General features: G+C 44.8%; 1 protein-coding gene across 3 annotated transcripts in view; it reads left to right on the top strand.

The window, feature by feature from the left end:
• The first annotated feature begins 560 nt into the window (after positions 1-560).
• Positions 561-27,763, top strand: part of PCSK5 (proprotein convertase subtilisin/kexin type 5) — a 456,955-nt gene continuing 429,752 nt past the window's right edge. For all 3 annotated transcript variants that reach the window (XM_032427639.1, XM_032427640.1, XM_032427641.1), the window contains exon 1: positions 561-1,268. In XM_032427639.1, the coding sequence (XP_032283530.1) occupies positions 1,077-1,268 (192 nt within the window). In that variant the 5' untranslated portion in view covers positions 561-1,076. The remainder of the gene's footprint in view (positions 1,269-27,763) is intronic.

The following is a 27,763-nucleotide window of genomic DNA, read 5'->3' on the forward strand; positions in this document are numbered from 1 at the left end:
CAGCAGGCAACAGACTTGGCTTTGGAGCCACCGTGGTTGGCTTTTAAGAGTCGATGCGCCCTACGGTCCTGTGTGGTAGCTTCTCCCGGGAGCCGAGTGTGTAAAATAAACAGTTGCTGAAAAGCATGAAGAATTAACGAAATGAAAATCTCGGGTTATTTGTTCGGCAACTGACACGCCAGTGACCTTCCTAAATACTTCGTTGTTTAAGGAGGTTCTGAGCTAGGATGAATGAATCTTCGGGGCGCTTGACTCGCACCAACGTGTAGATCTCCTTAGTCTTTCGGGAAGGGGGCGGTAAGTTGATTCGAATCCAAGGAGGAAAGGAAGAGAAGGGGGCAGAGCCGCGACGCCGGGAGCTCTGCTCCCAGCCCTTTGGAAAGACTCGCTCTTGCCGCCCGGGACCCTAGGAGGTTACAGCCCGGAGAACCCGGCGGCGCTAGGACCTGGTTGGTGCCTGGCTGCGGCCGCGCTCCGGCGGGCGGAGGAGGGAGAGGAGGAGGGGGCTGTGGGAGAGGAGGGGTGTTGGGGGGGCGGGGGGAGTCATTTATGCGGAGCAGGCGCTGCTGCCATTGCCACTCACACTCCCCGCGCGCTGCTCGGAGCCGGAGGGAGCGCAGGGAGCAAGCTAGCGAGCGCTCGGAGCCCGGGCCAGCAGAGGGGGCGCCCGGCCGCTGTCTGCACCGCCGCCTCCGCCGCGCTCCGGGGCCCGGGGAGGAGCGAGGGCGAGTCGGAGAGTCGGGAGCCGAGCCGGCGAGACGCAACTGCAGGAGGGAGCCCGCCCCACTCCGCCGCCTCCTGCGCCCGAGCCGGGGAGCCCCCGCCGATCGCCCTGCGGGCCGGAGGGCAGGGAGCACCGGTCCCCGCAGCCCCAGGGATGGTCTAGGAGCCGGCGCGAGGCTCGCCATTTGCTCCCAGCCGGGGCTCGCCGCCTCCTGCGGATCGCCCAGGGCTGCGCGCCGCGGCGGCCGGGGGGCTGCGCGCCGGGGCGGCCCAGGCCCGGAGAAGTTAGTTGTGCGCGCCGCTCGTGCGCGGAGTCAGCGAGCGAGCGAGGGAGGCAGAGAGGCGCCGGGGCCATGGGCTGGGGGAGCCGCTGCTGCTGCCCGGGACGCCTGGACCTGCTGTGCGTGCTGGCGCTGCTCGGGGGCTGCCTGCTCCCCGTGTGCCGGACGCGAGTCTACACCAACCACTGGGCGGTCAAAATCGCCGGCGGCTTCCCAGAGGCCAACCGCATCGCCAGCAAGTACGGATTCATCAACATAGGACAGGTAACGACAAGCTGGCTCAGTCCGTGGCCCTGAAGCTGCCGGGGCAGGGGGAGGCCCCCGCCACCTCGCGCTTCTTGCCCCCTCCTTGTCAACTCCCTCTCCCCTCTTCCAGATGTGCTCTTGCAGCTGTTGCCCTAACTCTTGAGCGATTTTTTCTCTCTCTTTCATACACATACACACACACACACACACACACACACACGCACACACTCCCCAAAGTTACCGGGGTTGGTTTTGTCTACTCGTGGTTTTTTTGTTTGTTTGTTTGTTTTGCAAGCCACGAGGGACAGGTAGGGTCTCTGGAAAAATCCGGAGTATGCATACCCCCGTGGTGGTTTCAGACCCGACCGGATCTTTTGACCTGGAAAGTCGGGGAGCACTGGTAGCCTGAGCTCTTTTGGGGGGTAGGGGAGGGTGAGGGCGCTCCTTGCGGTTTCTGAGAGTCAGGGTAAGGAGAAGGCGAGGAAGGGAAAGCCTTTCCTGCTCGGACCTGAATTTAGTCCAGAAAGTAGTTTGCTCCTCTTGGGGGAGAGAACCGCTAGGCGCTGGAGGCGCGGGAGGCGCGGGGACTGGAGCTGGACGAGAGGAGGGAGGCGGAGGGACGGGAAGAGAGGGCCGGCCCCGGCGTGAGCGCAGATCTGGGGAGAGACCTCCCGGCTGCCTCGTCTCTCTCCTGGGATCCGCGTGGGGGGCTCTCGGAGCCGGGTGGAAAAAGGAGGTGGGAAACTTCCGAGCCCCGCTGACTGGGTTCTGCTCTGGGAGAACTGCAAGCCTCCCCGCGGATAGGGACGTGCGGGGCCCAGAGGCGGCGCCGTGGGGAGAGAGTTGGACCGGCAGCGGGGCGCGGGGTTTTTGCGGGGTGCCGCTCTCGGGCTTCCGGCAGAACTGCCCGGCTGGGGAACAATGAATTAAATGGTGATATGGGGATGATTGGAAGCGCAACAGATTTGGAGGTGCTTCTGAGCTAAACGGTGTTGGTTTCCTCGCTCTCCTTCCTGCAAGAAATGGGAGTGGAGAGGGTTGCGTACACGGGCCCCAGAAAGTGACCCGATCATTCCCCACCCCCCGCAACTCCGTACTCACACCCGTTTCACTCACTTCTTCAGGCCTGGCTGGAGGAGGGGGCTCTGGCCAGACCCTGGCCTGACTCTGCCGGGAGCGGGGGCGGGGGGGTGGAGAGTGGGGGGGTGGGAGGCGAGGGTGATGGGGCACCTTCGCAGCCGACCAGCTTTGGGGACTGCTCCGGATGCACGTGCCCTGCGTGCTCTGCAGGGGTGAAGGGAGAGGAAGGTGCTGCTGGTGCAGCGGGGCCAAGAGAGCACAGACGCTTTCTGATGCCATCGCGCTCCACGTCCAGGAAGGAGAGCCCCGGAGCGCTGGGACCCTCAGCTTCCTGCGGGCTGCGGCACTGGAGGGAGATAGGGAGCTCTGGGGGGTTCAAAGGAGCTGGAGCCTGAGGTTTGGGGCTTTGCGGGTCCAGAGGGAGGACGTGTCCCCGAGAAGCCAGTCCCGTGGAGGGTGAAACCAGGGCAAGGGGCAAGGTCTTTATCCACCCCCGCCACGCCCCCTACACACACACACACACACACACACAGAGCAAGGTCTGCATCTAACATACACACCCAGAGCACACACACACACACACACACAGCAAGGTCTGCATCTAACATACACACCCAGAACACACACACGCGCGCACACACACACACACACACACACACACAGAGCAAGGTCTGCATCTAACATACACACCCAGAAGGACGTAAGGGAAGCCAGCCAGATTTTGTTGCCTGAATGCCTGTCATCTTCAGGAGAGTCCCATTCTGATGGTTTGTTAGGATTCTACTAGCTTCTTATTTCATCAGAAGAAAACAGTCTCTTCCTCCTTTTACATGAGCTTAAAGTTGGGTGCTGGTGTGACCCTGAAACGTAACTGGGAACCCTAACAATGAATGTTAATAAGCTTTCTAGAGATGCATCTCTCAAGTTCAGCTAACAGGGAGCATCTCCCATATAGGAGACGTAATTGGAAAATAAGTTCTTGATCATACACGGTTTTTTTGTTTGTTCTTGTAATCTGCGAAATGACCATTTTGGGTGGCTGTTCCCTCACATTCAGCAAATTGGAAAGCCAAGACCCTGGAGAAGTTGACCCACACAGGATCACTCAGCTAGACTAGGTGGCACAACCATGGTTCAAACCTAGGACTCTCTGGCCCTGGCCTCCTCCTGCATGAATCCCGCCTTTTAGGGTATCCCCCCATCTCATAGAAGGAAGGAGGCACAAAGTAACAGCCCCAATTCCCTGAATTCTGATTTAGTGGCTCGTAGACTGGAAGCGAACATTCAGTATTAATTCACAGATTCTTAGTTCAAACAGACCTGGACTTCTTTTTTTTTTTTTTTTTTTTTTTAAGATTTTATTTATTTATTTGACAGAGAGAGAGACACAGCGAGAGAGGGAACACAAGCAGGGGAGTGGGAGAGGGAGAAGCAGGCTTCCCATGGAGCAGGGAGCCCGATGCGGGGCTCGATCCCAGGACCTGGGATCATGACCTGAGCCGAAGGCAGACGCTTAATGCCTGAGCCACCCAGGCGCCCCCAGACCTGGACTTCTTGACTCTAAGAAGCTTCATGACTCACAAGGGCAGAAATACCTGTTTCTTAATGAACTCATTAAATAGAACTTAGATATTGCAGAACCTGGCAGAGTGAGGGAGGAGATTCTGTCCCTGAGCCCACTTTGAACAAGCAGACACTGCAGGGTCCTGTGACTTCACCTGACTCTGTTTACAGGGGGCCTTCTAATGATGAGCCGTGGCTTTTCATCTAAAAAGTAACGCGAAGAAACTTTCCGTGCAGATGACCCCAAACACTATTGTGGTTTTTACAATGCCAGTGAAGAAATTTAGTGCTTTCAAAGGTTATGGAGGACCCCTTGAACTGATGCCATAACCAGTGTAAAAAAGTCAGTGAGTCTTACAGTGTGAGGTGTTTGCTCTGTAGATCAAAGGGGAGTGACCCTACGCTAAGTCTTTGGGATGGTAAATTGAGTTCACACATGCTCTGTGGATGCACTCTAAGGGCCAAACATATATCTTATTCTTCCTTTACTGCTCTGACCTTTTAACACTTAAGGCATCCTCTTGTTGTTCTTTCTTTCCATCAGTAAACCAGTCATGGTTCCATTGACTCATTTGCGAACGTCTCTTGAATATTCTCCTGGTTTTACCCATTTGAGCTTGGGGTCTCACCTCATGGGTCACAAATTGGAACTGAGATCTCTTACTGCGACTGATGTCATTCATTATCTTGGGGGTGGGTCTGACATCTTGAGTGTAATCTTTTCGGGGGGATAAGGTAGTGAATTTTTCACCACCATAAAGGTACAGCTCTGACTACTCAGAATTTCCGTGTGATGCTTTCTATAGCATCTTAGCACTGAGAACCACCAGAGGTAAAATGTCTGGCCTCGAGCTTTCTACAGAAAAAGAATAGGTGTGCCTCTCGTGTTCATGAAAAAATAGGATATGCAGAGTTACATGAGAGCAAGCGAGCAAACAGGCAAGAAGGGCATGCTTGACTTCCTGGAAGGGAAGAAGAATGAGGCTTATCTTGCTATTGGCTACAGAGATAGCATTATGTTTTGGTAGGTTTTCTGCATAATGTTAGTATTTGTGAATGGCTATGCCTTGAAAATCTGAAATGATACCATCATCAGTAGTAGTAGTTGTCGTCATGTTGGTGTGTATCACGTCTTGCTTGGTACGAGTGCCCGCTCTAGAATTCCCTGTCTTTCTTCCCCTGCAACCCCTGACTACCAGCCCTCCTAGGCTCCGGTATGCCCTGCCTGTTGGCCTCACGCAGATGGAAGGGAGGCCTTGGTGCCCCCTCCCAATCGGGTGCTCTGACTCTTTGAACTAACAGAGTAGTGGTCAGAGGGTAGCAATGACAGAAAGGAATGAAGACCTGACATCATGTTCATTGTGAACCTTTGTTTGGACTAACTCTACAAACCAGGGGGCTTAATTTCTGGTTATTTGAATTCAGGGAGAAGGTCCCTTGTGAAGGTTGTTTGCAATGTGCAAGAGCTGTATTTATCCTTCTGTGAATTGCATACAATCCTGGATCCCAGGCTGAGATTACCAGTAGCAAAAAGCTCTCCTCAAACCATGTAACTTATCTTGAGCAAGATTCCGGAAGGATAAAGCCAGATGCAAGCAATATTGGGGAAGTATTTTACCTGGAGTTCCCATTGGAAGCAGAGACTTGGAAACTCCAGGGATGCCCCTTGCAAGGTCTTTGAAAGCAGGAAAGTCAGTGAACTTAATGGAGCCCCTACTCCTCCATCTGTAAAATGATAAATCTCTAGATAATAGGCTGAGTTGACTCTGCATTGCTCAGCACATAGTTAGGCTTTCAGCGAAAGGTTTGTTGAATCTGAATCTGAAATAAGTGAGACTCAAACTTTATTTAGATAGGGAGAAAGGAAGACATTGTTTTAAATGGGAGATGCAAAATGTGAAGATCAGGAAAATAAATTTTCAATGGCTGAGTAAAAAGAGCTAAATCAGAGCTTTGTAGACAAGGAAAATGGTTTTCCATTTCAACTAACAATATAAAATACTTTAAAAATAGTTTCTGTTGGACTCTAAACAATTCTGGCTGATTTCCCTTGGTGGTGCCTTCCTCCGTGGTTGATCCTTGTTGTAGCCCATTAAATATTATAGGATAAGCTCACCAGAGATGGAAGACAGGGAAGAAAAATATCTGAAGACTGATTATTTTAGAAAGCATCTTACTGATTATTTTAGAAAGCATCTTACCATCTTACGTGAGATCATATTTGAATTTACATTTTAATTCTGAATGTAGTATGTATGAGGAAAGTTAAAAGCAGCATTTCCCAGAGATCTTTAGCAGGAAGAACTTTGTTCAGAGATCTGCCGAAGGCCTCCCACTCTGCTGATTAATTCTGACCTGCGGGTAACTTGAGATGATTGAAATGTTGATAAACAGTGGCCAGTGGGTTCTGGGCACGGATGGATGGCATTGTAAGTAGGGACGTGGCTAGCCTGCGGGGCAGAATGGGAGTGGACTGTGCTCCCCTAGTTGAATTTTTAGGCACATTGTAAATAGCAAAAGAAATTGATGTGGGAGTCCATCTGGCTTTGCATAGGACAGTTCTTCACGCCCAAGAACCTCAGCGCTGACCTCCGTTAGCAGCTCTCACATGCTTCGTTCTCATGAGCAGGAGAACCTTTACTGGAAAAAAAAAAAAGCAATTTGGAGAGCTTGGCCTGATGATACTGGATCTGTTGCATTAACCTCATAGGCCAGGAATGGCTTGCATGTGGCCATTGGGATTTTTGGGGTCTATTGGAAATGAAAAACTGCATTTTTGTGTACCCAAAGGCAGGTGAATTTGCCTTATCACTGTCTTTCATGAGCTTCTATCCAGAGGTCTTAACCTTAAAGTTCAGCCAGAGAAGCAGGGTAGCGTGCTGGGAAAATGGCCAGCGATGTATGACTCTTTGGTTAAGGGAGGGAGTCCTGACCCAGAAACATCCCCTGGGCAGGGAGGGGTATTTGTCTTGTCTGTTCTAGTGATTTGAAGCAGTGTCTGGGTTTTCCCCAAGGCTGAAGTATCTCTAGGCATCGCTGTGCCTTGGGACTTTATCGCTTGGCTAATTCAGGTGGGATGAGAAGGCTTTGGCTTCCTGGATGGGAAAAATGAATGCTTACAGACCTTCATGCATGTGAGAAGATAGTGTGCAGATACATGGACGTGTGTATATCCATATGTATATATCTGTTAATTTTTATTTTTACCAAAGTTAAATATGCATATAATGAGTGAAATTGCTCATGCAGTATTCTTCCGAGTTTCAACAGATTAGATGTCTACATCTAAAGGTAGCAAGAAAGGACAATCAGTGCCAATAAACTCTTCACTGTGGGTTAATCCCTGCAGGGAAATGAGATCAGGAAGAAAACAAGAGTGGGAGTCAGCACATTTGAGGGCTTTTTCTCTCATTAGCCAATTCAACCCTCATTGCCTCATTTTTCAAAGAGGGGACCCTAATACCTGCTCGAGCCACCTTTCGGGGTTGCTGAGAAATCAAGTGCCTAATAATGAACACGAATATATAAAGAAAATAAGACTAGGAAGCATCACATGATCTACAGGGGCTCCAAGGAGATGCAAAGGCTGCTCGAAGGAAAATAAGAGAATGCCATGGTTGAGGCATGTTTCTGTAAGTGGAGTGACTTGTGATTTTCTAGATTCTCGTGCTTGCCCCTGGGGGTCTAGTGGTGGCTGAAAGGGGATGGAGTCAGTGTCGTTCCTGATCCTCCCTTTAGAGGACAGTGATAGCTATACTTTTTCCCTGAGAGCCATGGACAGAGGGCTGGGAGAACAGACTAGAAAATCAACCAGCTAAGGTTCCCCATCTCTAGGTTGGGCAGCTTTGTTTATAAAGCATAGGCAGCATGAAGGATGCAAAAGAGTCAAAACACGGTCTTTTTTTTTTTTATTGAAGTATAAGTAACATACACTGTTATAGTAGTTTCAGATGTACAACATATTGATTCAACAATTCTATACATGACTCAGTGCTCACCCTGATAAGTGTGGCCACCAACTGTCAGCATACGACGTTGTTACAATATTACTGACTATATTCCCTATGCTATCGTTTTGCGTTTGACTCAGATGTGAGTACGCATGGAGGAGTAATGGAAAATAAAATTGAAATATAGGAATATAGGAATACAGATGGGACTCTTCTAGGTGCAGGTGTTGAAAACCCAATCTCCTACTGCTGAAATAAAACTAATAAACAATCAGATAAGGAAACAGGGACTGTTGGTTTAAACAGATCTGCATGCCTTTAGGTGTGGTTCTGAAAAACAGAAGCTGAACCCTTGGTGCAAACAGGCCTTACCTGATGTGTACTTTCTTCATGGCAAAACCTATCCTGACTTAAACTGGCACTAATTAGGGCATTAATTTTTTGTTGTTGTTGCAGAAATACATTAATGAGTTTGATTACGAGGATGGTGTCCTTGAGGCCGGTGGAGGTGTATATAATACACTCCAGTATGGGCCCTGTTGTAGTTTCTCATCTGATGAATTCTGAATTCTGAAACACTTCTAGATCCAAGAGTTTTTAAAAGGTGATTGTGAGTCCGTCCAGCTGCAAGTCCAGAGGTAGTGCTAATGTCAGGGATTTCTCTGTTTCCCTGTATGAGCTTTATTCTCACACAGGCCCTTTCCCCAAGACAGCAAAGCTCCTACGATTCTTAGTACCTCCCTTACCTGCTGTTGAAATTAACCAGTGAAAAAGACTCCAGTGACTGTCTTCCTGATAGGGTCATCTCTCTACTCATAGGCCACTGACTTTGTCCACGGGGATGGCCACATGTGGGTGAGTCATCTTGGGTCACATGTTCACCCTTGAAGTGAGGGAGATGTTGACCACTGATGGGAGGGACAGTTCCCCCAAGGGAGAAGGGGGTGCTGTAGCTGGGGAATGAGGGAAAGCAGATGCAGGACATGAAAACTTTCTCCTACAGATTGGGTTATACAAGGCTTTAAATGCTTAGGCTAGGGAGTTTCAAGTTCACCATGTAAGATAAAGAGTTATGTTGAAGTTCCCTGCGAGGAGGCAAAACCTACTGACTCAACCAACATGAGAGTCCACCAAGTAATGCATGAGACGTTCTCTGCTTTCCAGGAGGTAGGACATTTTTACTCATCACTGTCATTCAGTGCAGGACAGATAGGAATGGGGTCACAGGCTGCCCAGTATGGTTCGTCTGGGAGGAATCTGCTGGCCTCAGTGTAAGGAGCTGGAGGAGGCAGAGAGGCTCTTGTGTTGGCAAAGGTCAGTCGTAATGAAACAGAAGCTGAGACAACGGGAAGAGAACAGCTTTGGATTCTTGCAGAGGTGGATTCAGTATGGCTCGGGGACTAAGTGGAGGTGGAGGATGAGGAGGAGGGTGAAGGTGAAGGTAAGTATCAAGTTTATAGCCACGGGACCAGGAGGATGGTGGACTCATTTATGGAATCAGGGCAGTCTGCAGGAGCGCTTTGAGAACAAAAGGATAGGTTCAGGCTTCATGTTGTTGCTCCAGAGGAGGGCACGCAGATTGAATAGGATTGCTAAGGGATGTAGCATGAAGAGTGGAGGGTGGAGGGGGCTGAGGATAGGGCTTTATGGGAATCTCTCCACTTAGGGGTGAAGGGATAAAGGGACTGTTGAGGGTCACGGAGGCCCTGAAGGTAGAGCCTGGAAGCCACGGGAACGGGTGTTCCCTTTCTAGGGTGTACATGAGTGAGAAGAGCTGTAGAGAGAATCTGGCATATGAGAACTGAAACGTGGCATAAGGATTTGATGATGAAGAGGTTAACTGCAATCTTGGTGCCAGAGCTTGGTTGAATAATGAGGGGGAACTTGGGGATATGGGACAGGAGAGGAAATGAGTACAGAAGGTTCTTATTACACATTTACCCCACCTCCTTATGTTCTTGCCCTCTGAGTCTGATGGATGCCCTGCGGTAGCTAGGATTGCAGGTCTAGAACCAAAAGGGTTTGAATCCTAACACTGCTCCTTCTGAGCTGGGGGACTGTAGGCAAGTGTCTTAAGCTCTCCATGTGAAGAAGCTCCAACAGTATTTCCCTCACAGAATCAGTGAGAGGATTAGCAATAGTGCCTGGCACGTACGACATTCTCAGTGGGTGTCCGTTATTATAGCTTGTTTTTTATTTTTAACCAAGTGATTCTCAGTTTCTATATACAGTTTCATCTTGTTGTTTGCACTTGACATTATATAGTGAGCCTTTTCCAGGGTTACTAAATAATTTTAGACAAATTTTAATGGCTGCATAATTGAAGGTATCCTACTATGTTATAATTAGTGTGACCGTACATCCTATTTTGCCTGGGATAGTCTTGGCTTATGCATTACCTCCATTAAGTATTTTTTAATATCCTCTTTTCCTTTCAGACATGTCTGAGTTTGGAAGAGAAATGATGTGGTTACCCTAATTGTATGTGTATTTGTGTGTGCGTGTGTGTGTGTGTGTGTGTGTGAGTGTGTGATTGCACATCTTTTCACTAGCTGGGAACCAGAGCCATGCCTCTATCTTGTTTGTGTCCTCAGCACCTAGCACGGTGTGCACTTGGGATAGGAAGCGTTACATGGAGAGAAATAGGTTTGGAAGGCAAGAAGAGCACTCCCTGGTTCCTTGAGACTAAAGAGGAATGAAGGGTGAGTGGAGATGCAGGGGAGTTCAAGGTGAGGGGGAAAGGAACGTATGTGTCTAATAGCTCAATCTCATGAGTCACTTCTGAGGTGAAGGACACCTGCAGAGACTGGGGAGAGCTGGCTGAAATTGGTGTCCAGGCACTCCAGTGGTTTGACACGTTAAGGAAATTCTGATAAGAAGCCATAAAAAAGGATGAGATCGTACTATTTGTGACAATGGGGATGGACGCAGAAGGGTATCATGCTAAGTGAAATCAGTCCAGCTGAGGAAGACAAATACCGTATGATTCCCTCATATATGAAATTAAAAAAAAACAAAAAACACCAGTGAATAAACAAACAAAAAGCAGACCCAGCACGCGAGCGACGTAGCTACACCTGTGGTGGGCACAGAATAGCATGGGGACTAGTCAGATCCCTACAGTGTGCACCTGAAACCAACGTAACGTCATGTCTCAGCTAGACTCAAATTAAAAAAAAAAAAAAATCAGTGATGAATGACTGTGAAAAGAACAGCCGAATAGCCAAATAGCAATGAGAGTATTTGCTGCTTGTACTGAGTTATCACTCAGAAAGTAGTGGTTGACTATTAATGAGGGAACAGATGAAGCCGTTCGTATTGTTTTGGGCTTCCGTCACTAAGGCTCAGAAACCTGAGCTTAGAACGGGGCAAAACAGGGAGTTAGCTTTTGCCAGGGTGAGAGAGAAGGGAAGAGATGGGTGGGAAGCTGTGGGTGGGGGGAGGGGCGGAAGGGTGGGGGAGGATGGCATCCAGTGACTCTTGAATAGGAGGGGGAGTACCTCTGAAAGGACACAGCACAGTGTCTAGGCTTTGAGGAGGGTAGAGGGGCCAAAATAGGCATGGTGAGTCGAAGGAATGGGGCGGGTGTAGGAGCTGTGAGTACAAAATCAAAATGGAGGGCCAGTTAGACCGCAGTAGCAGAAGTGAAAACATGGGATGGAGGCATCCCAGAGGGTGCTTGTGTGTGTTTTTGTGGTTGTTTTTTTTTTTTTTTTGGTAAGCTCCAAATTAGAGCTGTTCTGCATCATGACAAGGTTCCAGAGTAGACATGCTGGTGAGCTGATCAGGTAGAGAACTGGTGAAGGCCAGTGGGTTAGACAGAGTCAAGAGAGTGTGAGGCTGGGATATTAGAAGGCTTATCAGTTTGCATAAGATGAGGATTCCAAGTCATCGTGCCGGCACACTCACGAGGCAGGGAAACATGACGTTTGACCCACACTGCGATTCTCCTTGGATACATTTAGGTATTATGTCTCCTTTACCAATCTGTGTGCTATTATTTGCACTGGACGTCCCGTATCAACTTAAGGGATAAAAGACAGACACCTGGGTGATTGCTTTCAACTCCCAAATGTGTCTTCCTGTATTTGATTTTAAAACTGAAGATTGCATTGAACACTGACTATAGAGGGAAGAGTGTAAACAGAGAATGTGAAACCAGAAATAATATTTAAGGATGATTTTAAAATGGTATATACTTTGTTACATTTTATGTTTGCCTCTACCTTAAGTTGTCATGTAACCCACTTCCATTATAATAATAATTATACCTGTAATTTATTCACATGTCATGTATTCTGCCCTTTTAATTTATAGAGTATAATGAAGCTGTGTTCTGAACACGTCTTTAATTTATTCTTAGTCCAAACTTTAGTGCCCTATAGGAATAGACATATATTTTTAAATATGTGTTTTAAAAATTATTTATAGATTGCTCTCTATTTAATATATAATATTTTTAGATTGCTCTATGTATATTAGCTTAATCTTGTTTGCATTCCTATGTAATCTGATTGTTAATTTAGGGTTAACCTCACAAAGGAAGCATTAAATTTCTATTTAAATCTGTGCATTATCTAAGAGGTTAACTCTGTCTTGGGAAAATTACAGTGTGGGTCCCATACCAGCATTGGAACTGGTTAAGATTTATTAAAAGCAAGTCCTTCCCTGCTGCCTTTCCATATATATATATATATATATATATATATATATATAATATATACATATATATATATTTTCCATATATATCTATATTTGTACTAAGTACCCAAAGTCTGATATTTTTGTAATAAGTACTTAAGGTCTGGTATTTCTCTACTCTGAGAAGCTCTTCCAGCTGTAAAAATATCCCGGTTCCCTCCATGTCACTGTTCCCAGGCTTGTACCTTGTTTTCACTAGTTGATGTTTCTCAACCAAAATAAAACTGGGCAGTGCTCACTAGTTTGAATGCAGTGCAGGGGGAGACCTTTCCAGGGTCTTTAATCTTGTAAGCAGATATCCAGAACTATAAGTTTAGAAGTTTACTGCATACTCAATCCTGGGCCTATCGTACTTACTTGCACTTAGCTAATACCTATTTTTTTTCCTGTGTGTGTGCAACCCCATTCATCAATTTAAGAGTTTTTCAAGAGAAAACTAAATTGTAGGCCACTTAGGATTTATTACAGCCCAGCTCCCCGCGAACCCTTTTTTCTTTGTTTCTTTTCTTTTTTTTAAACTGTGGGGCATCTTTCTATTTGGTTAGTGCTCCCGAGCCAATTTGCCAAATGCTACATTCTTTGAATTATCGTAGGGTGATGTTATTGCTTCTGGGCTGGTTGGACAGTGCTCTGAGAACCGGTAACCAAACTCAAGACAGAAGACAGGTGACTTGCATTCCCCTCTAGGTCCCGCCCTGCCACTAATTTGCCACACACGTCTGAGCTGGTCGGAGACTTTCTCTGTCTTTAAAGGGTTGGTTTTATTCATGGCTTTATTTAAAAAATAGTTATTGAAGGACACGACCGAGAAAGTGAAAAGGCAAACCACCCAATGGGAGAAAATATTTGCAAACCATACTTGATAAGAGAGTTAGATCCAGAAGATGCACTCAGTGGACAAATAGCCCAATTAAAAATAGGCATAAAGGATCTGAATGGACATTTCTTCCAAGAAGATATATAAATGGGCAATAAGCACCTAAAACTCTGTATAACATCAGGGAAATAAATGCCAATCAAAACGACAGTGAGACACTAGGTCACACTCACTTGGATGGCTGTAATCAAAAAGACAGAAGAATGTAGCAGGAGGGGAAGAATGAAGGGGGGGAAATCGGAGGGGGAGAAGAACCATGAGAGACGATGGACTCTGAAAAACAAACTGAGGGTTCTAGAGGGGAGGGGGGTGGGAGGATGGGTTAGCCTGGTGATGGGTATTGAGGAGGGCACGTTCTGCATGGAGCACTGGGTGTTATGCACAAACAATGAATCATGGAACGCTATATCTAAAACTAACGATGTAATGTATGGGGATTAACATAACAATAAAAAATTAAAAAAAAAAGACAGATAATCATGAGTGTGGACAAGGAGGTGAAGCCATTGGAACCCTCATACATTGCCGGTAGAATCGTAAAATGGTACAATCACTGTTGGAAAACACTCTAGCAGTTCCTCAAAATGTCAAACATAGAGTTACCATATGACCCAGCAATTCCACTCCTAGCTTTGTACCCAAAAGAAGTGAAAACCTTTGTTCACACAAAAACTCCAAAAAGTGGAAACAACCCAAATTCTCTCAACTGATGAATTGATGAACAAAATAAACAATTTTATTTTGCAATAAAAATGAATGAGGTACTGATCCATGCTATAATATGGGTGAACCTTGAAAACACTATGCTAAGTGAAAAGAGCCGGTCATAAAAGGCCACAGATAGTATGGTTCTGTTTTTATGAAATGTCCCGAATGGGCAAATCCAGAGAGATGGAAGGTAGATTAGTCACATCGGGCTGGAAGGGTTGACAGGAATAGGGTAAGGGGTATGGGTTTCTTTTGGGGGTGAGAAAAAAATGTTCTAAAATGAATTGTGGTCATTTTCACACAACTCTGTGGAAATATAAAAACATTTATATTTAAATGTTTAAACTATTTAAATAGTTTATTTTAAATAGGTGAAATGTATAGTATGGGAAGTAGGTCTCAATTCAGCTGTTAAAAATAGTCACAGAGTACATATTGTTCATCATCCATTCTAATAGGCACGGTGCTACTGTATTTGTCATGGATAATATCTGCTCACATGGAGCTTATAGGACAGTGGGAGGAGACAAGCTTTAAGCCAGTAATGAAATGAATAGAATAATATCAATTATGATAAGTGTTGTTGGAAAGCAAAACACAATGGTAGGGGTGGTGAGGCGTTCTACGGACCGGGCTGGTCAGGGAGGCTCACTGAGGAGGAAACACTTGAGGCAGAGACCTGAATATTAAGAAGGAGCCAACTACATGGAGGTCTGGGTTGGGGGTCATGTCCATGCAGAGGAGACAGCCAGGGCCAATGCTCCTGAGGAACAGAAAGCTGCTGGTGTCAATGGTCTAGTTAAAGTGGTTGAGCTTGAGGTTAGAGAGAACGATCTTAAAGCTTATTTTGGTGCTGCCATGTCCCCGTTGAGAAGCCACCAATAGCTCCCATTTCCTACTGTGTTCACACAGATTTCTTCTCTGGGCTTTTAAAGACCTCTACCCACTTTCCCTGAGATACTTTTTCTATCATCTTTCCTGTTCTGTCCCTTAACACAGACAAACTGGACTTCCCATTGTTCCCCAGGTATTATGCTCAGTGCTTTCCTGTTTCTGTGCCGATCTTTCCACTTGGAATATTCACCTGAACTCCTTGCTGTTCTGGAAATCCTAGCTCCTCTTCTTCTTCTTCTTTAAGATTTTATTTATTTATTTGTCAGAGAGAGAGAGAGAAAGCAAACACAAATAGGCAAAGCAGCTGGGAGAGGGAGAAGCAGAATCCCCGCTGAGCAGAGAGCCTGATGCGGGACTCGATCCCAGGAGCTGGGATCGCAACCTGAGCCAAAGGCAGACGCTTAACCAACTGAGCCACCCAGGTGCCCCACCCAGGTGCCCCAGGCCCAGTTGAAGGCACATCTCGGTGTCACCTCTTTGCTATGCCTTGCTCTGAAAGTATAGGTAAAATGTAGATATAGTTTGCCCAAAATTCTCTTAGGAAATTTAGTTAGTTTTTCTTTTTTTTTTTTTCCTCTCCTTTGGGAGATTTAATTATTATTCTGTAGCATCTCAGATGGCCTCATTCTATATAAATAATCATTAAATATCAGTTGAATCCTGAAGTATTTTATAGACGTGCAATGTATATAAAGAGAAAAGTCTAAGCACTGGAGAAAAATTACAAAAGAATTCTATCCAGTCAATAAAGATGGCTAACAGTGTATGGTATATTCTATAAAGGAGTATGTATGGGTAAAGAGCAGTGATCTAGAATTGATGAGTCATTTGAGTGTGGATTCTAAAGTCCCAGGCTTCCTGGGAACTAGCCTAACCCTTATCTTTAAGGGTTTCAGACCTTGGCATCACCAGCCAGGTCATTCCTTCTGACTTTGACTTCCATGCAAATTCTTGGTGTGAGAGTCACAGAGTACACAGTGTGACTTTGTCCACGCAGAGCTAAGTCTCAGGTCATCCTACGACCACTTCTCATGGAACCCAGGGAACCTCAAGGACCCCGCCACCTGTGCTCATCTTCCTGGGGGGGGGGGGCGGTCAGTGGAAGTCCTGTGTCTGTTGGAGCAGTGAGAACAGCACAGAAAGTTCCCTCAGTGAAAAAATGGGTCAGTTGTTAAGAGTTGTTTTCAGATCGCAGGCAAATTTTACTGTTTGTGTGGAATCAGCGGGCCGTAGCAAAAATAAGCAGGTTTGGTGCTTATGAACATCCTAAAACTCAGGATAATGGAAGCAGTAGAATCTTGTGATGGTCAAAGGCTCGTGGCAGGGTTCACCTGGATTGGCCATTTTGAAGGACTGAAACACAGGAGTTAAATTGGCACGAAAGGAGAGATTGCAGGCTCTGGGACGAACAGACATAAAATTAAGCCCTTCGGCTTAGTCCTTAAGGAGTGGCTTCAGAAATATCCTTGGAGATAGGAAGTAAACTCAAGACAAATAGAGCAAATGTCCATTGGGAATTAACTCCATTATAAAAGGAATGCTCTCTTGTTTGGGTGACATGGACAGAAGCCAGTCTCTCAATCGAGATGGGTCTCCCTATCTGACCTTTTCACTTTGATCAGATCTAAGCCTCAAATGACCAGTCCTTCAGACCTAGGCAGAGGGAAAGGTGAGTTGTATTTTCTGGGTCAGATGAAAGGGAAATGGGAAAGTGCGGTGTTCTCAAGCTGTATACAGTTCTAGGGTAGCGCTCTTCTCTCCTCTCAATTGGGATGGTCTTCTGTAGCTAAAGCCCTTGTTACTTCTTGTTGGACTATTGCACCAGTCCTACCCTGCCCCCATTGTCTTCTCCTTCAAAGCTGGCCACATTTTCTCAGCACCCAATCTGGTCAAAAAGACTACTTCTTCCTCTTCTTCTTCTTCCTTCTCCTCCTCCCCTATTCGAAACATAATTCAACCTAAACACTTTGCCATTCTCTGCACATGAACTGCCGTGCCCTACTTTTCTGCCCCGACTCATGTCGTTCCTGCTGCCTGGACATCCTCATGTGCAGGGCTCGTTCTGCAAAGCCCTTCTCAGATGGTATCTCCTAGAGTTAAACTGCCTGTGGCAAAAACCTCCTTCCTTTAAACTCTCATTGAAATTTGTGTGCTGCTTTTCCCTGGCATTTGACATATTTAGATTGTGTTCAGTGTATGTATGTGTGTGCGTGTGTGCACGTGCTAGATAGCCATCTCCTTAAAGACAGGATTTTTTTTCTGGTTCATCTTTGTTTTGCATATGGCGCCTAGAAGAGTGCACGCTACCGTTAAAACACCCTTAGAAAAATATTCTGAAATGGATAAATGGCTGTGAGTAAATAAAGTTGGAGGATAAATCAAAACTGCAGCAGACATGAGTATGTTCCACTGAATATTTCTGGCTCTCCTCCTAGCTGTGTGATAGGATTGTACTTCCCTATTTTTGGTGTCAAGGGGGGCGGGGCATGTAACCTCCATCAGCCAACATCGAAATGTTGAAAATGTGAGCAGAAGTGACATGTGTCCCTTCTTCAACAGCGTGTGTGTGATTTGCTGTGATCTGCAAAGCTCCAGGTGGTGGATGCACCATTAGCCAGGGGCCTTATGGGATCTGATGAACAGCACTTCCAGCCAGAGCATGATGGACATGTAATATGAACTAGAACCAAGACTTTGTTGTTTTAAGTCACTGAGATGCATGGGTTCATTTGTTCCCTGCCGTGGAACCTTGCCCATTCCAACTAAGGCAAAAATACAACAGCTTTTCTCCTTAGCCTTGCACACAGCATAGGCTAATGTATGTGATGGAAGGAGGAAAAAAGATAAAGTGATACTCTGGATAAGAACCCTGTGACTTACTAGGAAGACCTCAGTGGTCTCGTCTACATTTTCCTCATTATGCAAGTGATAATTAGATGGGTTCAAAAAAAAAAAAGTCAGAAGCCAGCTATTAGGCATTTCCAAATGTATGTCTTTCCAAATGTATGTATGCGGTTCTGTTGCTTAGAGATTTGCATTTCCTGAAGGAAACCCTAAAGGTACCAGAGCTTGATTGCCCCAAGTTGCTTCTGTCTGGCCTCGCCAGGTCTCTGGATGAAACTCGTTCTGTGGGTTCAGATGTCCCTGTTCAGGACCTGGAAGCCTCTTTTAGAAAATGGAAGGTTTGGTCTTTTCCAAGAAGATAGAAACTTAGCGTATTGCAGTTTGTCTTTTATCTTTCCCCGTGAAATGAAAACAACGTGCTACCTTTGTACCTGGAATGATTGTTTAATAGGGAACGTGCTTTCTGCTGGCCAATTGAGCTTGCTTCTGCCTTCTCGGAGGGCCACACTATGCTCTCAGAATTATGACGCCCACTGCTGCTGAGTCCACTTAAATTTGCCACCCCGTTCCTCTGGCCGGGATGCCTTAGTTGTTAGAGAACTGGCTTCCCATACGTGGGATCTGTGCGCTTACTGATTTATGGGATGTGGACACAGCGGGGAACATCTGAGATTTAAAATGTTATGGCCTGAATTTTCCAACTGTTGAAACGAATCCAAAGCAGCAGATTTTTCTTCTTTGGCAAGACAGAATTGAAGCAACATGCAGTGATTTGGTTAGCTGATTTGCGAGCTGTTAAAAATCAGAATAACTTACAACGAGGAGAGTAAGTGCTGCATAATGTGAAAAATATTCTAAAGGTCACATGGTTGTGCGGTCTCAGACAAATTAAGCACCATGACACTAGAACTATCTTGAATAAATTTGAAACGCTGCATGTGAACATGTGAAAATTTTTTTTTTTAATTTTTGCTCAAATAGTCTGTTACTAAAGTAGTCAGAATCTTACTTAGTTCATGCCACCTCGGAAGAGACCAAGGTTGTCATGAACCCAGAAGGTCCTTCTTCTCCTGCCTTCTAATCTCTCAGCAATGGAAGCCATCCCGGACATTTAATTCCTTCACTTGTCATTGTTCCCTTTGCCATCAGTCTGTCTTTTGACATTCACTGCAAATATTTCAGAATATCCTCACTATGCTAAGTACTCTGCTAAGCCTTGGAGATGCAGCTGGGCACAAAAATCTCTACTTCTGGGAATTTAAATACTCCTAGGAGGAGTGTACCGGCATGCTTCGAAACAAATCACCCCAAACCCAGTGGCTCAGAACAAATACTCATTATTGCTGGGAGGCTGTGAATGGACCAGTAGGTTCTTCAGGCAACTGGTGGGTCAGCCAGGGCCCCGTTTGTCTTGGATGCCTTCACTCATGTTCCTAGCGGCTGGTGCTGGCTGCTGGCTTGGATTGTGGGGGTGACTGGCCGTGTGCCTCCAATTATCCATCCCAGGCTGGCTTGGGCTGCTTCTTGCGATCGGGACAAGTAGGTACCCCAGCAGCCAGAGAGAGGAATCCTTACAGCATGAGCCCTTTGCAAATTTCTGCCTGTCTCTTCTGTACTACCGTTCCCAAGGTCAAAACAAGCCACGTGACCAAGCCCAGCTTCAAGAGGTGGAGACATAAACTTCACTTCTTCATAGGAAGAGATGCAAAGAATGTGGCCATATTTTGCAATCTACCCCAGGGAGATTGTTGATAAGCAGTTGAAAAGAAAAGCACAAGTATGTCTGTTGGCAGCAAGTGCTGTGGACAGAAAGCAGGAAAGGGGGAATATCTGCCCATGGCTAGGGAAGTTTTCATGGAGAAGGTGACATGAGTAAAGAGCTGGAGAAGGTGAGGTGAAGAAATGAGCCTTACACATATCTGGGGGAAACCCATTCTGGTAGAGGACCCAGCCAGTGCAAAGGCCCTGGACAGGAGAGAGCCTGATACGTTGAAGGAAGAGTAGGAAGACCAATGATGCGGAGTCGGGTAGCAGATGGGCTGGGGAGGTCGATCCTAGAGATTGGTGCTTCTCACATTTTAATGTGCATGGAAGTCTCTTGGGGATCTTGTTAAAATGCAGATTCTGATTTAGTAAGTCCAAGATGGGCACCGAGGTTCTGTAGTTCTAATAAGCTCTTGTGGTTCTTACCCGCTGCTGCCACTGGCCCGAGGACCACACTTTGAGCGAGCCTGCAGGTCTTTGCGGGCCAAGCAAAGTAAGCAGATTTTCTCTGAGGGGATAGGAAGGCCGTCGGACAGTTTCTGGCAGAGGTGTGACCTGTTCTCTACTACGTGATAAGAGAAGGAAATGTTTACATACGTACCGTGCTAGGAGATGGAGACATCATGCAGCCCAATGCGGAGGAGAATGTTGTCTGAATTTAGCTTGCCATAGCTTCAATCATCTGAATGTCCTTCCCTCTCCAGGGCTGTGTCCTTACACTCTGTTGGTAAGTAAGCAAGAGATCTATCTCTGGACACCTCTTACCCTATCCCACTCCCATCCCAGATCTGTTCTAGAACAAACTGGCTCTGTTTCCTTACAGTCACCCAAATCCTGATTACTGGAGCCGTTCTTACTTGGCCCTTTCTTTTCCTGATCCTCAGCCCTCTTGACTCAGTGGTTCTCATTCCCTGGCTACACATTCTGGTCACCTGGGAGCCTTTACTGATCTTTAACTGGCCTTAGGTGGGGTCTGGGCATCAATATTCTTCAATATGCAGTCAGGGTTGAGAACAACCACTGTGCTCTGTTCTTCCTGGGCGCCTGATATGTTGGTAGATTCCCCCAGAGCTCACTCAGAGCTTCTCTTTCCCTGAGGGATCCATTTTCTACCTGCCCCTCCACCCAACTCTGGCCTCAGCCTTCTCTGTTTTCATTTCCATCAGAACATGTGAATCATTAGCTCATTTTCAGCCCCATTGCATTTTGATGATTCCAGCCTCACTAGTCGGATTTTGCTAAATTTCAATGTATGTGTTCGGAGAGGGGGATGATCTTTGTATAGATACACATATACATAGCTTCCACATAGAGTGTCCATATTTGTGCTTTTTTTGGTGTAATGGATATCGAAAGGCAATGGGCACATAACAGACCTTTAAGTGAACTCTAGGATCTTACCCAAGGGACAGGATCCCAGGAACATGGGCTGGAAGATCATTTGGCTCCAGGTTTGATATTTACAGAACAACTCCCAATGAGCTTATACACACAGTTTTGTGCTCCGGTTGAATTGAAATACAATGTCCGTTTGAAAACTTCCATCCCTTGTCTCATTACTACACTGTTTATAGTAAGTACACTACAAATGAATGTGCATTGAACATTCTGAAACTATCCAATGAATAGCATAGTATAGTATTTTTGTATTAAATAAATATGCTACACATTTTAGCATTTCTTTATTCTATAGTACAACAGGAAGCTCAAAATATGGAAATGGCCTGGGATCTGTCTCAGCCTTTGAGAGAGGTCCTTCTGAAACCCTATGGGATTCCTGAGAATGTTTTTTTTTAACTTTGAAATCAGCCAATAGGTATATATGTCTTATTTGAAGGTCCTGCTTGTTCTTTAATGACTTTGTTTTCTAATCAGAGTAGGAAATAGAGAAAAATGAAAGGCTGTGCAAAATATTATCTGTAAATTGTATCACAAATTCGCTGTATCATCATGTACCCGGAATGACTTGTCTGTGCACCATTAACTTGTAACAGATTTAAACTAATTATTAACTCAACCAGATGGGTTTACTTCAGTGTTATCATAAAGGACTTTGTGATGAGAGAGGATGGTAAGGTTCCATAAAATTTATTGCTTGGATCTTCCTGGATCCAGCATTCCACTAAGGCATTGCCTTTGTCCCCACATTACCATATTGTATTTGGTTATTCCTTGTAGTTGGGAAGAAAGTGTGAGGGGGGGGACATAGGGGGCGTATTAATCAATGGTAATTTGTTTCTCTTGAAGGAAACGCCACTTCCAACATTCTTTGGCTTGAGAGGGGTCCTAATAATGTCCCCTAAGCTGTGAATGCCCCTTAGATAGTTAGAACCATTGGGTTGTAGAGTTGTGGGCAATGGTGTCACCTCGCATCACCTCCCTCCCCTCCTTTATAAAGATGAAAGAAACTGAGGCCCAAGAAGAAGAGGCATGGATAAAGCACTGGACCAGGTATTCAGCAGACCTGAGTTCCAGCATCTTCAAGCTCCAATTATAAAAGTGACCCCATGAGAGTTCCTTAATAATGTAGAGAAGCTTTTCTAGTCATCTTGATCTTTTGTAGGATGTCTACACATTTCTTTAATGATGATTGCTAATAATGTTTGTATTTTTCAGGGACTGTGCATCTTTAGGAGATAGGCATATGGAAAAATTTTGTTAAGGGAGTTTGAATATATAGGTATGTGGTGTATGAACAAATAAGCCGATTTGGGGGGCACTCTTCTTTTTCTCTAGTTCTGTGAAAATCTGACTATTCAACCCTTTTTATTAAACTACCTTGAAGGGAAATGTTGGATATTTTTTCCTGCTGTTGATACAGCAAAATGTCAATTTTACCATTGTGGCTGTTGAGTAGGAAGGGAAATGATTGATCTAATGGCTAAAGCACGAACATTTTGGTGGGTCCCTGGAACCAGAGAACCCTTTGCTGAGGAAAGTCAGAAGGCTCATTTGGGGAATGGTACGTGTAGTAATCACTTTTGCAAGTAGGAATATGGCCAGGTTATGGGGGTGCTGTTAACCCATGCCTGCCAGCTAAACTCCGAGTTCCTTGGCTGATCCTGACTGCATTATGGGATTTTGTTAAACTGTGCAATGAGGGGTGAGTTGCTGCATCCATCGCGTTGAGCATATAAGTTCCTTTTATAGATCTCTGGAAGTTATGCAGTAACAAAAACAACAGAATAGAGACATACCAGCATATCTACTGCAGCCATGGTAAGAATTGAAATTAACACGATACATTTGAAATGGGAGTAAATGCTTGTGGCCTCCCAGACCATTCTCCACCCTGGGTCTTTATCACTTTAGTTTATTGGGGCTTTAAACCTATTTCACAACTTAGCTACAGAATGTTGGCATGTTTGAACTAAGAGGGAGGAAAACCGTGAAGCCCTGTTCTTCTAAATTGCCTGCATCTGTTTGAGCTATACAAATGTAGCAATCAGACAGGATCCAGTGTTTGGAATATTAAAATAATTCGTGGATTAATTTTCAGTCCCATGGTAGCCTCAGAGAGAAGGTGAATATATATCAAATACACTTTTTCTTCATTTATCCATCTATGAGGTATTTGTCCAGATAAGTGTATGTCTTCAGTTCCTGCAAAAATCTGTAAACATTGCAATGATTCTCTCGGCAAAACACTATATTGGGTTTATCTTTTATGTCAACAGTAAGTACTTAGGAATGATAGAAGAGAGAGAACTTAAAACTCAATCTACTGCACCGAGTACATTTTCTTAAACATCACTTCTAACTTTCTATTTTATGGATACAAACATTTACTTGGTAGGCATAATGGTTACTTAAACTCTCTTTTTGGGTTTATTTGACATATATTTAAGACCCAGCAGGCTGCTGAGATAAAGGTCAATGGGTGTTTTACGGTAAGAAAAAAAATTAAAAGCTTGGCACTTTAGCCAGGCTCAGGAATTGTTGAGATAAAGATATTAATCCTAAAGTTAATCAGGTTGGAGTTGAACCTTTAATGAAAATTGAAAATATGACTCCCAGCACCAATTATGATATTCTTTAGGCTACTTAGGTTTGGTATAGGATAGTGAAAATGGCACTGAGCTTGGTGTCAGAAAAATCGGGTTTCCGTCACAAAAGGTTGGGTAAATCCCCGAAGTTAGCTGGGCCTCAGTTTTATTATTTGGAAAATCAGGACAGTAATTCTTATTTCACGGTATTCATTCACTCACTCATTCATTTTATAAGTGCTTATTGGGCCCACTGTGTGCCAAGCACTATGATGGGTGTGGGCAATATTGCGATATTTTAAAAGTTAGTGAAGAAATAAACAACTTGACCAGAGAGAGAGCAACTGGGAAAGTCACTTAGTAGGGAGCTCAGAGAAGACTTTTTCTGATGAAGTGATGTTGGAGCTAAGATCTAAAAGAAAAGGATTAGGCAATAGGAGATTGGAAAAAAGGGAATCCCAGGCAGATGGGATAGCAAGTGCAAATATCCTGAGGCTAGGTGGAAGGCCAGTGAATGAGGAAGAGGTGTTAGGAAACGGTGCTAGAAAGGTAGACAGGAGGCAGATCTGATAGCTCCTCAGGGGCCAAACAAAGACATTTTTGATTTTACTATGAAATTAACAAGAAGTAACTGGCCAGTTTTACCAAGAGGTATGATAATTATCTTAATTACTCATATAAAACGATGTATGGAGAAGCACTTCAGAGATGGAAACAGCATGTGAATATACGCAATTAATTGTTACCTGGCATGGAACAAGACAAAAACACATGGCCCAATGAGTTATTATTTATCCTGTTTATAAGGTTGTAAAATTCTTAAAGTGGGCAGTGGGGCTAAAACACGCAGATAATCCAAAACACCGGCATTCTTTTTACATGTTTTGGGGCCAAGTGTGTGTGTGGAGGTGAGAGGCAGTAGACCTACCCTGGTAGTATTTTGCTTAAGCCAGTGTTCAAATTTTGTTGCTTGTGACCCATGCATCTACTGAAGAACTGGATGTTCTCAACTGAGAACGAACATGGTGTGAAATATTTTGCCCTGAGGTGATTGGAAGGCTAGATGGCCCGTGTATGCAAAATTGTGAATTTGTAGCTTTTGAATATCATGGACAGATAGCGTGAACAAAGCAGGACTCCCAAGAGGAGATGTTGATAATTTAATGGAAGTAAAGCCTTGTTTTGTAAACGGAGCATATCTGTGGATATAATTGTGGCCATATTGGGGACTTTATCCTCTTCTCTGTGCCTAATGAACCCTCATTCAGATGGATGAAAATAACATTTTGCTACAAAGACATCCGTTGAGATAGCAAAACCTTTCTCTTGAGGAGAAAGAAAGACCTGATCTTTATGCCTGAGACATGTATTGAAAATTTAGAAATCGTTATTGATCCTCCTGTATGGAAAGCAGAAGCTAAGAAGATAGAGTCCACGTAAAGTAGAATATGGCAGGACCTAATGGTTATTGGAGGACAACTTTTAATTTTTAATAGTTATAATTATTAACATGTATATCACCTGTGAAATTTTAGTTCTGAAACTTTACTCACTTGGTTCTGAAATGAATGGATCTATCACCGATAACTACACCTCTCTTAGTGCTGTGAACATTATTAATGTTTTTAATGATCTCCCAGAATTGAGTTTGAATAAAATTCGACTTGAAATCCAATTTTATTGTAAACCGAGATTGGGCTCTTCGCATTATAAAAGGGTAAAACCTAGAACTAACCCCCTTTTTAACTACAGAGGTTGTGTGGGCATGTGGGAGGCTAGGTTTGGACTTCATCTTAAATGCGCAGGTCAAGAAGGACAACAACGTGCTCATGTCCTTTTTTAAATGTTGCTTCATCATTAGGGGTGCCTGGCTGGCTCAGTAGGTTGCGCCTCTTGACTCTTGATTTCAGCTCCTTTCGTGATCTCAGGGTTGGGAGATGGAGCCTCGAGTCAGGCTCTGTGCTCAGCGTGGAGTCCGCTTGAGGATTCTCTCTCCCTCTTGGCCTCTCCCCCTGTTAGTGCATGCGCAAGCAAGCTCTCTCTGTCTAAATAAATAAAATCTTTTTTTTTTTTTTTTTTTAAGAGAGAGAGAGCATGAACTCGGGGAGAGGCAGAGGGAGAGAGAGAAACAGGCTCCCCGCTGAGCCAGGAGCCCAATGCGGGGCTCGATCCCAGGACCCTGGGATCACGACCTGAGCCAAAGGCAGACGCTTGATGACTGAGTCACCCAGGTGTCCCAATAAATAAAATATTTAATAAAAAAATGTTGCTTCATCAGTCCTGCACGTTTGCCATTTCCTTGTCTGTTCCTCTTGAGTTGGTTGAACAGGGCGATGACTGGATTCTGATTCAGGTTGGGGGGGGCACATCAGTGTGCCTTTCCACCAAGTTTGCAGGTGTTACCAGTGCTACTGGTTTGATGCTTGGAGTCCCGGAGCCACACTTGGAGAATCACTGAGTCACAGATTTTTATTTACTTTCAACCCACTTATTTTAAGTGTGTCGTTAACAGCACTTAGGAGCCCCTGAGCCATTTATGTGTCCTCATCTTTGTTTCAAAATTGCCAGCCAGATTTTTAGAGTTTCTAGTCGTAGTTCATTTAGCACAATCCGTCATATTTTGTTGTGACTGAGGTTGCCACGTTAGTGGAAAGCAGTACTTTACTAAGAAATGTCGAAATACTTCGTTCCTTTGATATAAAGCTTTGTATCTTCTGAGTGATTCTCAGGGTTGCTGTTTGCATTGTGTAATTCCAAGTACTGAAACAGTTGCCATAGCTTTAGGGAAGCTTCTCAATTGAGGAAAGTCAATTTGATAATGTATTTTCACCCAAACAACTTCTTAACTTTTTGCTTTTTCATTTGCATCACCTTTCCAGTAAACTCAATTTGAGGACTGAGCTTTTCCTTATGGACTTTAAAGAAAAATTGGATCAGGTTTATTGAGATATCACTCGCGTACAGTAAAATTCACATACGGCCCTGTAAGTTCTGAAAAATGCATGTTGTCATGTAACCTTCTTCATAATAGAGAACAATTTTGTCACCTCAAAAGACTTTTGTCGTACTCCTTTGTAATCAGCCTCTTGCTGTTACCCCCAACTCCTGGCAGCCGCTAATGTATTTTCTGGTCTGTATTGCCTTTTCTAGAATGTCATATAAATAGAATAATACAGTATGCAACCTTTTGAGCCTGGCTTCTATCCCTTGCTATAATGCGTTTGAGATTCATCCCTGATTAATTAATCAGTAGGTTGGTCCTTTTATTTGATGAAAAATACTCTGTTGTATGGATGTACAAGTTTGTTTATTCCTTCTCCAGTTGTAAGACATTGAGTCATTCCTAGTTGTCGGTGATTATGACTAAAGCCGCTACAAATATTCATGTACAAGTTTTTGTGTAAACATAAGTTTTTGTTTTCCTTGGGGACAATATTTAGGAGTGGGATTTCCGGGTCATCTAGTAAGTGAATGTTTAATCTTTCAAGAAGTTGCCAAACTGTTTTTCAAGGATTCCCAGCAACCATGTATGAGCCTTCCATTTACTCACATCCTCACTGTCACTTGGTATTGGCATTTTTTCTCTTGTTTTCTCTATTTTAATAGATGTTTACCTGTGGCATCTTTAATTCATACAACTGGCCAGTACCTGCCCAGAGTGGCAGAGCTTCATGAACTATAAAAGTAGGACCCAACCTCCCATCTGCCTAAATGCAGGACTTCCCATCTGGCTGGAAACCTCACCTACTTTTCCTCTGCCATTATGTTGTATCTTGTGGTCATTTATCGCCTGTTCTGGGTCCAGTTTGGGGGGCACTACCATGCAAGGGCTACCTCTGTTAATCCCCAGGAAGGACCAAGATGGGGACAGATATACAAAGCATCTGTGAACAGCCATTACAAAGATATGGGGGAGCTTATCCTCCTAATAATTTCTTTTTAGTAACTGGAAGTTTGTATCTCTTCATCCCCCTTATCTATGTCACACATCCCCCACCTATATCCCCTCTGGCAACTGCTGATTTGTTCTCTGTATTTAAGAGTTCGTTTGTTTGCTTTTTAGATTCCACATATAAGTGAAATCATATGGTATGTATCTTTCTCTGTCTCTCTTATTTCATTTTGCATAATACCCTCTAGTTCCAT

The sequence above is a fragment of the Phoca vitulina genome, unplaced genomic scaffold (assembly GCF_004348235.1).
Source record: "Phoca vitulina isolate PV1807 unplaced genomic scaffold, GSC_HSeal_1.0 scaffold37, whole genome shotgun sequence".
In the NCBI taxonomy this organism is placed as follows: Eukaryota; Metazoa; Chordata; class Mammalia; order Carnivora; family Phocidae; genus Phoca; species Phoca vitulina.